Here is a 13,955-nt window from a genome sequence, read left to right on the forward strand (position 1 = left end):
CAGACCCAACACTGTGGATGAGCTTAAGGCCGCTATCGAAGCATCCTGGGGCCTCCATAACACCTCAGCAGTGCCACAGGCTGATTGCCTTCATGCCACGCTGCATTGAAGCAGTCATTTCTGCAAAAGGATTCCCGAACAAGTATTGAGTGCACAGCTGATATAATTAATTGAAGGTTGACTTTTTTTGTATTAACGAACACTTTTTTGTATTGGTCTTGCCTTGCACGGCCAGACTGTTCTCCCTGCATTTTTCAAACACTGTGAGAATAGTCTGGGACCCAGCCCATTAACGGCCCCTCAAGCAAGAACAAGATCAACCGTCCAATCAGATTCGTTTATTTGCGTGACGTGTTCTTAACGAGCAACGTCACTTATCCGCGTCTGGTGTTGTCTCCACAACAACACAGATGAGGAACAGGAGAGCAGAAAATATGTTCCAATCCACGTAAAATCAGTTTTAAATTAACAAAAACACATAGACACAAGTCATTGACAACAGGCTGTCTCGCGCTAGCCATGTTAAATAAACTTTTCCGTTCTCCGCTCGCGCCGCATAAGTCGCTTTACCAAGTCACGCCTGCCCATCGCTGATTGGTCCACTCCGCTGTCGGTTGCTGTGGCTTGCTCCGCCCTGGAAATTTGATCCGCTCATTGGTCGCCAGACTCTATAGCTGGAACAGCGGTGAGTCTGGTGTACCAGGCTAGTATTGGTCGGATGAAATATGCTAATTTTTTGAGATAGGAATTTTCTGGTTTTTCTTGACTTTTTTGCCAAAATCATCAATATTAAAACAATGAAAGGCTTGAACTACTTCAGTTGTGTGTAATAAATCTAAAATATATGAAAGTCAAATGTTTATCAGTACATTACAGAAAATAATGAACTTTCTCACAATATGCTAATTTTTTTTAGAATGACTAGTATGTATAATATGTATTTGATATGATGGATAGTTAAATGTATATTTTGAATCACACATTGACAGCGATAGACGTCAATCCATTTTCCTTGAAGGGGCTGGCAGCGATCAAATGACATCTAGCCCCGTCAATGGTTCACACAAATTTTAGCACCAACTTAGTGTTGGAAGAATTCCTCAATGTACACATTTTTCCAGCACCGGTATTGAATGAGTGCATGGTGTCCTCGAGGCAAGAGTTGTCATTCAGAGCATGCAACGGTACTTAAACCTAGACAGCGTGTACTGTATATATTCAGCCATGTTTTTGCTTTACTGTAACCACAAAGGGAGTTACTATACCAAACTCCTCCATAGCATCTGAACAAGACAGGGGATTCAACGGCTAGCACTGTCAAGGGCAGCCAAAGATTCTTGCAATGTCCACAGAGGAATTATGGAAATTTTCATACCAAATGTAGGATAAATTCCTCAATCAGCACATTTTTCTGGTCCAGCATTAGAATTGAAAAAGTTGTCACACTACTATATAGAATTTGTTGTTGTTTAAAGTATTTTGTCAAGTAGCAAACTAAAAGTTTTCTCCTTGATGTAGCATCGGCATGTGAATTTGGCGACATCGTGGAGCTCCTGCTGAGTGCCGGCGCTGACCCATCCATCAAAGACATGGAGGGCTCCCTCCCTGAGGAAGTCACAGAATCCCGCGCCATCTCTTCACTGCTGCGCCAGTACACAGCTCCTAAAGGCTAGGGCCGCCATGCCACAACTTCCGACATCCTTCCCGTGTCATTGTCTGATCAACTCAAATTTCCCAGCATCCCTCACTCCTCCAGAGAGAGACTGTGGCAACCCAAACAGTTGTGTTTGTGTTTAATTTGTTCTTTTTTTTTGCTCCTAAACGGTTGAGGTTAGTTGGATTTGCTGTGGTTCATCTTCATTTGAAACAATGAAATTCACCCTACTTTGCCACTAGGGTTGGCCGACGTGGCGATGGATCCAAAAAGTTCCTTTATCTACAGCACTGTCAGGTATTTAAATCATTTGACAAGACAAAAGACTTCTATTTTCTCTTCCACAACCACTGTGGACGGTTCTGACCATTGCTGCAGGTTGGTGATTCACTAGTGTTTCATTCCAAAGAATGCATTATTGTATGTCATTTATCAACATTAAAATTCTTAAAAAATATTTTACTCTCTTTTGTTCAATTCAGCTCAAATTAGTTTTTCTACATGTCTTAAATTTGTCTTAAATACATCGTCACGTGTATTCATAATAAAGTCAAAGTCAGCTAAGAGTATAAACAGATGTTTTCATCACAGGGAAGCAAAACAACTGATAATGTGGTTGCACAAGTTTGCACACCTTCTTATACCGGGATTCAACACAAATGTGCAATTATCTAAAACGGGTGTCAAATTAAGTCTTTGTCACAGGCCACATCACAGTTTCTTTGTAGAGCCCTTTTGTCAATATACCAGCTCAGAATGCCACAATTTATCAACTAATCAATGACGAATGAACTGGTCATCAATTAATTGTTGACATTGCTGTTTAAAAAGTATTCTAAATTCTACATTTTTTAGCCTCTTGGTCATATTTTTTAATTAAACCGAAAAAATATTGTTTTTCAATTAAAAAGGCAAAGAACTGAAAATATTTTTTGTGCTATCATTTTCAATGTTTGCTTTAGTTAAATTTAGAAAATGAAGAAAAAGAATATTCCTTTTTTTGTATAGATTAAGATATTTTGTCAAATTATGTATGGCGGAAAACACTCAGGTGACTGTCAAGCTCTGCTCTGAGACCCCCAATTTGGCCAACTTTCAAAATTGTCCGATATGCATGTTTGATACATCATTGGAAAGCTTAAAATCCCAATTTTCTGGGGGAAGAAAAATTTTGAACAGGAGGGCATTTAAAAAAAAATTTTTTTTTTAATTTAAAAAGGGTTTTGCTGTTTAAAAATCTATCTGGAGGTGAGAGCATGCGAGAGCAGAATTACAGACGCCATGACTTTAACGAGATATTATCGCGTACTTACCTTCTTTCGATCCAAAAACTCCATGTAGCATGTATCACTGATTGTCAAGACACAGCTGTGAATGGCCCCAGCTTGATTTTTGGGGGATTTTATGGGGGAAACATGGTAATATAACAAGGGTCGCGATGCAGAAATCGCAGACATCAAGGAGTGGTCAAGGTTTTCTTTTTCATATATTTACCCTTTTAAACTTTTTTTTCTCAAATTTTCTTTGTTTGAATCGATTATTTATCATCTAACATATCGGAGAAAATGCGACAGTGGCAAAAAGAAATACAATTAAGCAATAGTTATGAGGTAGATATCCGTGACTTCTTTACAGATGCCATTTTTTATCATTGTGACATAATTGGTTTAAAAGTTTAAAATATGTGAGTGAATAATTTTTTTAAGTCTTTTTTTTTTTTTTTTTTTTTTTTTTTTTTTTTTTTTTTTTTACCGAAATAGACATCAATTAATGATTCTAAGCTAAAAACGACAGACATTTTGAATAATTAATATAATTGATTACCTTCGTTTTATGGCTGGGTTGAAATCCAAGCGGTTGCATGACGTCTGTAAATGGGGGTTTTCAGGGTAAAACGGACAAATTTAAAAATAGGGGGCTTAATGTGCCATGATAGACATTGTTCTATCAAACACAACAGTTGTTTTGGCTTAAAATACAGCAGTTTCTTTTAAAGAGGAGTGCAAGAGCAGAAACTGCTTTTTCAGTCTTGTCTGTGTTTTTCGCCATATATATTTTTTAAAGAAAAGATTCAAACATATGCTTATGTTTTTGCTCTTAGAGGAGTACAGAATTTTTATTTGAATGTTAATAAGTGAGAAACGTGACAATGCAAATAGTTTATTTTCGTAGGCCACACGAAATGATGAAGCGAGCAGGATCGGGCTACTAACTTTGAGTTTGTCGCCAATAACTTTCAGGTGTTCTTGTATGCTTTTCCTTACTATAAATAACAACCTAATGCCTTGGAAATGAATTTGTCCACTTAAATGATACCGTTGAACACTGATGCTATGATAGTGCTCTGGCGCTCACATAGTCTGAAAATGTTTTTTACAATGTGAAATTCTAAGCAGAGCTGCATCCTCAATTATAACTGGGTGTGCACACTTTTGCAACTGAATTATCTTGAGTGTTTTCCAATAGAGTTCTACTGGTTAAAAAACATACTTTTCCTACCACAAAAACCTGTCATTTAACCAGGGATGTGTAGACTTGCCAACTGAACTATTGTGTTAACTACACCCCTGTCATATAGGAACTATCCAGATGTTTTGCAGAAATAACAAGCACATGGTCCAAATCTGCTTTACTTGTGTCAAGCTGTTCTGATCAGCACAACACACACACACACTGACAGATGAGAATAGACTAAATCTGGATTGCAGTTCTTAACTACAGCTTCCTGATGAAGACACAATATGTACACTGGCGAGGGTACATGGCTTAATCCTCCCCTCTTTAGCACACTGTCATGCGTCTCACCCTTGCCCCACGTCTCTGGTGTTGAACTTAACTGTCAATCTGGCCTGATTGGAGGTGTTAGATAACAGTCTCAACATGTCTGCTTTGAGTTAGTCACACCCTCACGGCGAGTGTTTGCTCTCATTTTACATTCGATATTTAAATCGATAGTTAAACGGCGAAATTAAATGTCCTTATTTTAGGGTGACCATATTTTGATTTTGAAAAAAGAGGACACTCTGCTCGGGCTAGAGATACCTAAATTTTTCTCTAAGTTCACTCAAAGATTCCTTAGTACTTTAATATATTTCAAAGTGTGCCTCCTCCGTCAGGATAGGAAAATTTAGTTTTATCTAACCTTTTATTCTTTGCATGTTTTTTTTTAATTGAATAATCAAGACAGAAATCTACCTCCATATAATCAGTCGGCAACATCATTACACAGAAGTTGTTCAAAAACTAATAGCTAAATATTTTATGAATATAATGCAGACCCATGGAAGTGTATTCCAGTCAATACACACGCGCAGTCGGCTATGTGACAACTAAACATTTTTAGAAATTACCGTATTGGCCCGAATATAAGACGGCCCTGATTATAAGATGACCCCCTCTTTTCAAGACTCGAGTTTGAAAAAAGACTTTTTGAACACCAAATTAATTTTCCGACAGAAAATAATTACAGTACATCTGAAACAAATGATGATAACAATATAATTGAGAGAAAAAGCATGTTATTTTGCCTCATTCAAATTTTAATATCTAAACATTTGAATATGTAAACTAAAGTGCAATCACATTCGTAAATGGATGGCTTCTGGTTTTTGAAATGTAAAACCAATCTATTGTGATAAAAAAACAAAATTGCAATAACTGGATTAACCATCAACGTGAGGTCCAACTGTAACTGTAATCTTGAAACAAATCTGAATAAGGAAAAACATTGCAATAAAATAATGCAAACAGGTTTAACTTGAGAGTAGCTGAGATCTGTCATGACAGAGCATTACTCAAGTTCAGCATTCGCTTCAATGATATCTGGCGCCATCTAGCGTCGTGAATGGGTATAATGTCTAGACCCCGAATATAAGACGACTCCCACTTTTTCAGTCTTATTTCAATGCAAAAAACACCGTCTTATATTCGGGCTAGTACGGTACTATCAATATAATTGTGGTTGACAAATTGTTATTCCTACTCGGTTATTATCCCCATTCAATGTTCTAGAACCGAAATAAACTGACTAACAATTCAACCAGCATGTTTCCAAACACAGCAGTTCGAAACTACATTTCCCATAATGCCTAGCACGGCCTAGCTCACTGACAACTACCCTATTAGCAAGCACCTGTAGCCGAGGCAAAAATCAAACATTGCTATAAATGTTAACAATCATCGGCAGCGCAATGATGCAACACCAAACGGGATTTTGCAGCTCACACCAGTACAAAGCTCCAACAGAAGTCAACAGTTGTCGAAAGGTAAATTTAGCAAGTGTACATACGGATAGCCTGTGAGCTCCTGGCCTGACGAAGGTTTGTTTGGGAATGATGCCATGATAAAGCCAGTGACTGCGCACGCATGCCAAATTGGTATCCAAAAGTAGAATTTATATATTTTCAACTTAATTACTCTTTTGGGTACATGAGCATTTGTTTATATGCCTATTGATCTTAATAAACGTCATAACAACTTAGAAGGCTCTCTGGGAACACGTCATAAGCAGCACAGTATCGTATTATTCTGTGCAAGTGTCAGTCAATTTCAACACACGCCAGTTGGTCCCGTGAAAATTAATGAAAACCGGGCATTTTCATGAATTTAAAAAACCCCACCAGATGCCACCGACAGGATGTAAAAGTGGACATGTCCGGGCAAAAGAGGACATTTGGTCACCCTACCTTATTATGACCTCTTCTTAGAACCTCCTTTTGTAGAGGTAGCCATGCTGACATCAGGAGATCTCATAAGGATCTCTAAATACTGTATTTTTTGGACCATAAGTGGCACCCAAGTACAGGTTAACCCTTTATTTGAACTTTTTACCCCTTCCAGGGCACTCATTTAAGTCATTGGCTGCCATTGATGGCACTAGACGTCCACTCCTTGAGACTGGGAGGGGTGACAGAACAATTGCCGGTCCTAGTCAAAATGGATGGGACGTCTAGCACTGTCAGTGTCTCTGACACCTGAGCATTCACTGGCAGTCTTACCGATTTAAATGAATTAAATGTCTTAACGCCATCAATTGCAAGCAATAAGTTAAATACTATGAATAAAAAATTTTTAAAAAACTATGTAGTGTTACTTGGGACCGTAACAAGTGTGTTTCTATTAACATTGCTTCAATTTTCAAATGTATTTATAAGTACAGTATTAAAAATATATATTTATAGATACAATAAAATCAATATTTTTTTAAAGTAATAACAATTGCTCTTATTTAATATTTGTTTTATAATGACCAAAAATAGTCACTAGCACGATGAAAGAATAAGGGTAAAAGAAGGGAATTTATAGTCACTTGAGCTATAGAGGGTTAGCCCTCTAGGTCTTAAACGTCAACTTTTGAATAGCTGTTCATTGCAGTAACTGCTTTCCCTGGAAGGGTTAAAGCTATTCATCTAAATTTTCCAAACACCCTCTATCCAAATCATTACAAAATCTATTAAAATATTAATCATAAATATCACTTTTAAACAACTCTGGAAGTAGCCAGAGCTCTTTTTCTCGTGGCTGTCGGTGAGAAAAACAGAACGCACATAACTCGCACCTGAGTATAAATTGGAGGCCGCCCAGCTAAACAATGCATAAAAAAATGTGATTTATAATCTGGAAAAATACAGGTCTCTTGATTTCTTACATATGAAATCTCCAGGTAAAATGATGAAAGGAGCATCATGTGAGTTGAAAGCTTTTCAGTATTCTGAGGCCTAATGGGCTCCTCTCCCACAGCGTCTTGTTGACCGTGTCATTCATATGGATTCAACCCACACACAGCCATTAGGCAGCGGGTGTATCACTAAAGCCTGTTTGGGCCGAGCAGTGTCTCCTTGTGGCTTCCTAAAGCCAGTAATACTAAGTTGAATTAAGAGAGGGTGACGGCAGCCACGCAGCCCCCCTCGGCCCGTCTGGAAGACTCTGACACTAAGCCCATTATGCTTCCATTATGGGCCTTCAATTTTCCTCTCAGCTTCTCTTTTTTTTTTGGCACCACAACGCCCTCCCTCTCCGCACTAGATCACCATACCTGTATTTTGCTAAAACACATTTCACTTTTGCCTTCATAACCGCATTGATGCCGAGGAGAACACTCACTGATCTTTTTATGCCAGTGCTTGTTTGGGTACATGCTTAACTACATTTGGAAAGCTGCAAACTTCACAATGTGATGCTGATTATAAGACGACCCCTCTTTTTCAAGACTCAAGGTTGAAATAAGACTTTTTGAACACCAAATTATTTTTTATACAGAAAGTAATTACAGTACATCTGAAACAAATGATTATAACAATATATTTGAGAGAAAAAGCATGTTATTTTTCCTTATTCAAATCTTAATATCTGAAGATTTAAATATGTAAACTAAAGTGCAATCACATTGTGAATGAATGGCTTCTGGTTTTTGAAATGTAAATAAACCAATCTATTGTGATAAAACAACTAAATTGCAATAACTGCATTAACCATCAAAGTGAGGTCTAACTGTAACTGTAGTCTTGAAACAAATCTGAATAAGGAAAAACATTGCAATAAAATAATGCAAACTGGTTAAACTTGAGAGTAGTTGAGATCTGTCATGACAAAACATTACTCCTCAAGTTCAGCATTCGCTTCAATGATATCTGGCACCATCTAGCGTCGTGAATGGGTATAATGTCTAGACCCCGAATATAAGACGACTCCCACTTTTTCATTCTTATTTCAATGCAAAAAACACTGTCTTATATTTGGGCCAATACGGTATTGAACTTTTTCTGAGACCAACAGTCTCAGAAAAACTGAACCAGGGGTCTCCAAACCGGTCCTCAAGGGCTTCTTTGGGTTCTGGTTTTTGTTCCAACTGATCCAGCACAAACATTTGAACCAATGAGGTTTTTGTTAAAACAAGCAACACATGACTGCAATTCAAATTTATTTAAATAGTCCTTTTCAAAAACTTGAGAGCTCCTCAAAGTACTCTACAACAAAGCAAAATATAGTACCTAATAATGAATAAAATGCAGGAAATATAATAATATTATAACTAATATAAAATTGAGGGAGTAAAAAATGTGTTATCATAAAAGTCATACAAACAACAAATGAAACAAAATAAAACATAAAATCCGAACACATTAAAACCCTAAAAACCATGCTACCCTAGTGCGGTGGAAACGCTTCTCCGAAAAAGTGGGTCTTTAACCTCGGTTTAAAAGTGCCTAGATTAGTGACCGCAAAAGACCGATCACCCCGCTGTTTAAGTCTCGACCTATGAACTTGCAAAAGAAGCTGGCCAGAAAAACTAAGAGCCCTGCCAAGATTACAAAATGTTGAAATCCTCGACCAGTACGAAGGAGGCCACCATTAATATCATCAAAAACAAGCAGGAAAAGTTTAAGATCAATTCTAAAATGAACTGGAAGCCAGCAAAGTGACGATAGCACGGGGGTAATATGTTAACGTCTGGATGTACCGGTTAAAAATCGAGCAGCATTCTGAACAAATTGCAAAGGTGAAATAGAGGACTTCGAAAGGCCAACATACAGTGCATTGCAGTAGTCCAGTCTTGAGGTTTTAAAGACATGAATTGCTTTTTCAAGATCATGACAGCTAAGGAAAGGCTTCACTTTGGCCAAGATGCAGAACTGAGAAAAACTTGTTCACAACAGAATTAATTTGTTTTTCAAAGTTGAGCCTGTGATCAAATATGACGCCAATATTGTTTTTACTTGTGTCTTAAAAAGTCAGAGCACCAGAGTCGAGTGCAAGAGCATTCATCATGGATGGCGCGCCAAAATTATACATTCAGTTTTGCTATCATTAATGTGCAAAATGTTGTGTGCCAGCCACTGTTTCACATAAAAAATTCAGTATTTATTTTGTAGTATAATCCATTAGATTAGTGTGAGCAGTTCGTCTATTGGGTCTCAAGGGCAAATACAGGTGCAAATCATTGGCATAAAAATGAAAAGAGAAATTGTGCTTTCTTATAATCGATCCTAAAGGTCACAAGTAAATTGCAAACAAAAGAGGCACTAAAATCGAACCTTGTGGCACTCCACAAGAGAAAGAAGTGTGGAGCAAAATTCTCCGATTATTACCGATGTCCTATGTTCCAGATACGACTTAAACCATTTCAGAGTGGTGCCACGGATGCCTATGTATCGTTCTAAAAGCGATACAAGATTTGTCTAGTCATCTCATGGTTTAACTCCTTGTTTCTTCGCTGAAATCCAATGAGCCAATGAATACATTACAATTACTCCAAAAGAAGCCTCGTCCAGGAGTCAGACATAGGTGTTACTCCTTGTTTCTCCAATGAATGCCATTGATCCAATTGCAAAGGCTTAAATAATAGCTGCTATTGAAGAAGGCTCGTCCGGGAGTCATACCTCTCGCACCCTATGCAGGAATCATCCCACTAGACCAACGAGCCACAATCCCTGGCAGTTTTACTCCTTGCTTCTCCGATGAACGCCATTGACCCAATTACCGAAGATTGAAATACTATTCCTACCGGAGAGGGCTCGCCCAGGAGTCAGAAGCAGGATGTTTCACACCCAAGCGGGAATCACAGACAAACAGTACCCATTGTTTAGCCAATGAATGCCATTGACCCAATTACCACAGATGAAATTCTAATGGAAAAATGCTCACCCAGGAGTTGGACCCAGGACCTCTCGCACCCTAAGTGAGAATCATACCACTGGACCAACGAGCCACAGCAGCTCATGTTTTCACTCCTTCTTTCTGCGATGAATGCCATTAAACCATTTGCAAAAGATTGATATACAACTCCTACAGGGAAGGGCTTGTCCAGGAGCCAGACCCCCTTGCACCATACCACTTGACCAACGAGCCGCCCTAGCTAGTTTTTACTCCTTGTTTCTCCGATGAATGCCACTGACCCAATTGTGAAGGCTTAAGTAAAAATTATTATTAAAGAGGGATTGTCCAGGAGTGGGACCCAGGAACTGTCGCACCAAAAGCAAGAATCATACCATTAGACCAACGTGCCACAATAGCTAGGTGTTTTATCCCTTGTTTATCCTATAAATGCCATTGACCCAACTGCCAATGACGAAATACCAATTCAAGAGGGAATATCCGGGAGCCGGACCCAGGACCCGTTGCACCCTAAGAAAGAACCATGCCGCTAGACCAGGGGTTTTCAACCCAGTCCTCAAGGCACACTGTGGGTCCTGGTTTTTGTTCCAGCCGATCCAGCAGAGACAGTTGAACCAATGAGGCTTCTGCTAAAACAAGCCACACCTGACTGCAATCAACTGATTGCACTTGTAAAACACCAGATTGGGGAAAAAGTGTTGTCATCTTGTTTGGTAAGAATGAAATCCTGCACCCACAGTGTGCCTTAGTGGAATAGGTTGGGGACCCCTGCGCTAGACCAACAAACCACAACCTGTTGAAATTTTACTCCTTGTTTCTCCAATGAATTCCATTAACCCAATTGCAAAGGATTAAGTGAGGATTACTATTGAAGAGGACTCGTCCGGGAGTCGGACCCGGGACCTCTCACACCCTAAGCGAGAATCATGCCACTAGACCAACGAGCCACAATCAATTGGAGTTTTACTCCTTGTTTCTCCGATAAACGCCATTGACCGAATTGCCAAAGATGAAATACCAATTCCAATTGAAGAGGGCTCGTCCAGGAGCCCCTTGCGCCATACTACGAGACCAACGAGCCGCACTAGCTAGGTTTTACTTCTTGTTTATCCGATGAATGCCATTGGCCAAATTGCAGAGGCTGAAGGGAGAATTACTATCGAAGAGGGCTCGTCCGGGAGACGGACCCGGGACCTCTCGCACCCTAAGCGAGAATCATGCCACTAGACCAACGAGCCACAATCAGGTGGTGTTTAACTCCTTGTTTCTCCGATGAATACCATTGACCCAATTGCCAAAGATGAAATACCAATTGAAGAGGGCTCATCCAGGAGCTCCTTGCACCATACCACAAGACACACTAGCTAGGTTTTACTTCTTGTTATCCGATGAATGCCATTGACCAAATTGCAAAGGCTGAAGTGAGAATTACTATTGAAGAGGGCTCGTCCGGGAGTCTGACCCGGGAACTGTTGCACCCAAATTGAAAATCATACCATTAGACCAACGAGCCACAATATCTAGGTGTGTTACCCTTTGTTTATCAGATGAATGCTTGACCCAATTGCCAAAGCTGAAATACTAATTCAAGAGGGCTCGTCCGGGAGTCGGACCCGGGACCTCTCACACCCTAAGCGAGAATCATCCCACTAGACCAACCAGCCACAATCAGTTGGCATTTTACTCCTTGTTTCTCCGATGAATGCCATTGACCCAACTGCCAAAGATGAAATACCAATTGAAGAGGGCTCATCCAGGAGCCGGACCCCCTTGCATCATACCAGGAGACCAACGAGCCGCACTAGCTAGGTTTTACTCCTTGTTTATCCGATGAATGCCATTGACCCAATTGCCAAAGCTGAAATACTAATTCAAGAGGGCTCGTCCGGGAGTCGGACCCAGGACCTCTCCCACCCAAAGCAAGAATCATACCACTAGACCAACAATAGATCATGAATTTACTTCTTCTTTGTCCGATTAAAGCCAATGGCCCAACTGCCAAAGATGAAATACCAATTTAAAAGGGCTCATCCAGGAGCCGGACCCCCTTGCACCATACCAGGAGACCAACGAGCCGCACTAGCTAGGTTTTACTCCTTGTTTATCCGATGAATGCCATTGACCCAATTGCAAAGGCTGAAGTGAAAATTACTGTCGGACCCGGGACCTCTCGCACCTAAATTGAAAATCATACCATTAGACCAACAAGCCACAATATCTAGGTGTGTTACCCCTTGTTTATCTAATGAATGCTTGACCCAATTGCCAAAGCTGAAATACTAATTCAAGAGGGCTTGTCCGGGAGTCGGACCCGGGACCTCTCCCACCCAAAGCAAGAATCATACCACTAGGCCAACAATAGATCATGAATTTACCTCTTCTTTCTCCGATTAAAGCCAATGGCCCAACTGCCAAAGATGAAATACCAATTTAAGAGGGCTCATCCAGGAGCCGGACCCCCTTGCACCATACCAGGAGACCAACGAGCCGCTCTAGCTAGGTTTTACTCCTTGTTTATCCGATAAATGCCATTGACCCAATTGCAAAGGCTGAAGTGAAAATTACTATTGAAGAGGTCTCGTCCGGGAGTCGGACCCGGGACCTCGCGCACCCAAAGCAAGAATCATACCACTAGACCAAAAGATTGAAATACAACTCCAACTCCAACTGGAAAGGGCTTGTCAGGGAGTCGAACCCGGGACCTCTTGCACCATACCAGGAGACCAACGAGCCACCCCAGCTAGGTTTTACTCCTGGCTTCTCCGATGAATGCCACTGACCCAATTGTGAAGGCTGAAGTGAGAATTACTACTGAAGAGGGCTCGTCCGGGAGTCGGACCCGGGACCTCTCACACCCTAAGCGAGAATCATGCCACTAGACCAACGAGCCACAATCAGTTGGCGTTTTACTCCTTGTTTCTCCGATGAATGCCATTGACCCAATTGCCAAAGGTGAAATACCAATTGAAGAGGGCTCGTCCAGGAGCCCCTTGCACCATACCACGAGACCAACGGGCCACACTAGCTAGGTTTTACTTCTTGTTTATCCGATAAATGCCATTGACCAAACTGCAAAGGCTGAAGTGAGAATTACTATTGAAAAGGGCTCGTCCGGGAGTCGGACCCGGGATCTGTCGCACCCAAATTGAAAAATCATACCATTAGACCAACGAGCCACAATAGGTCATGGTTTTACCCCTTCTTTCTCCGATTAACGCCAATGGCCCAACTGCCAAAGATGAAATACCAATTGCTATACCAATTGCGAAGGCTAAGGTAAAAATTACTATTAAAGAATGATCGTCCAGGAGGGGGACCAGGGACCTGTCGCACCCAAAGCAAAAAGCATACCATGAGACCAACGAGCCACAATATCTAGGTGTATTACCCCTTGTTTATCTGATGAATGCCATTGACCCAATTGCCAATGTTGAAATACTACAATTCAAGAGGGCTCTTCCAGGAGTTGGACCTGGGATCTCTTGCACCCAAAGCAAGAGTCATACCACTAGACCAAGGAGCCGCAATGTCTAAGTGTTTTACCCTTTGTTTTTCCGATGAATGCCATTGACCCAATTCCCAAAGATGAAATGCCAATTTCCAAGGGCTCATCCGGGAGCCGGACCTGGGACCCCTTGCACCATACCACGAGACCAACGAGCCACACTAGCCAGGTTTTCTCCTTGTT

At 40.5% G+C, this 13,955-nt stretch overlaps 1 protein-coding gene and 1 non-coding gene across 2 annotated transcripts in view; one reads left to right on the plus strand and one right to left on the minus strand.

The window, feature by feature from the left end:
• acbd6 (acyl-CoA binding domain containing 6) overlaps window positions 1–2,083 on the plus strand; it is a 58,284-nt gene extending 56,201 nt beyond the window's left edge. Inside the window, exon 8 of the mRNA XM_057840567.1 lies at window positions 1,519–2,083. Within this exon, the coding sequence (XP_057696550.1) occupies window positions 1,519–1,673 (155 nt within the window). The 3' untranslated portion in view covers window positions 1,674–2,083. The remainder of the gene's footprint in view (window positions 1–1,518) is intronic.
• Window positions 2,084–13,085: 11,002 nt separating this feature from the next.
• On the minus strand, window positions 13,086–13,157 carry trnap-agg (transfer RNA proline (anticodon AGG)). Its single transcript has one exon. It is a non-coding gene; the product is annotated as a tRNA-Pro (tRNA).
• Between the last annotated feature and the right edge of the window lie 798 nt (window positions 13,158–13,955).

Source organism: Corythoichthys intestinalis, chromosome 7, assembly GCF_030265065.1.
Source record: "Corythoichthys intestinalis isolate RoL2023-P3 chromosome 7, ASM3026506v1, whole genome shotgun sequence".
Lineage (NCBI taxonomy): Eukaryota > Metazoa > Chordata > Actinopteri > Syngnathiformes > Syngnathidae > Corythoichthys > Corythoichthys intestinalis.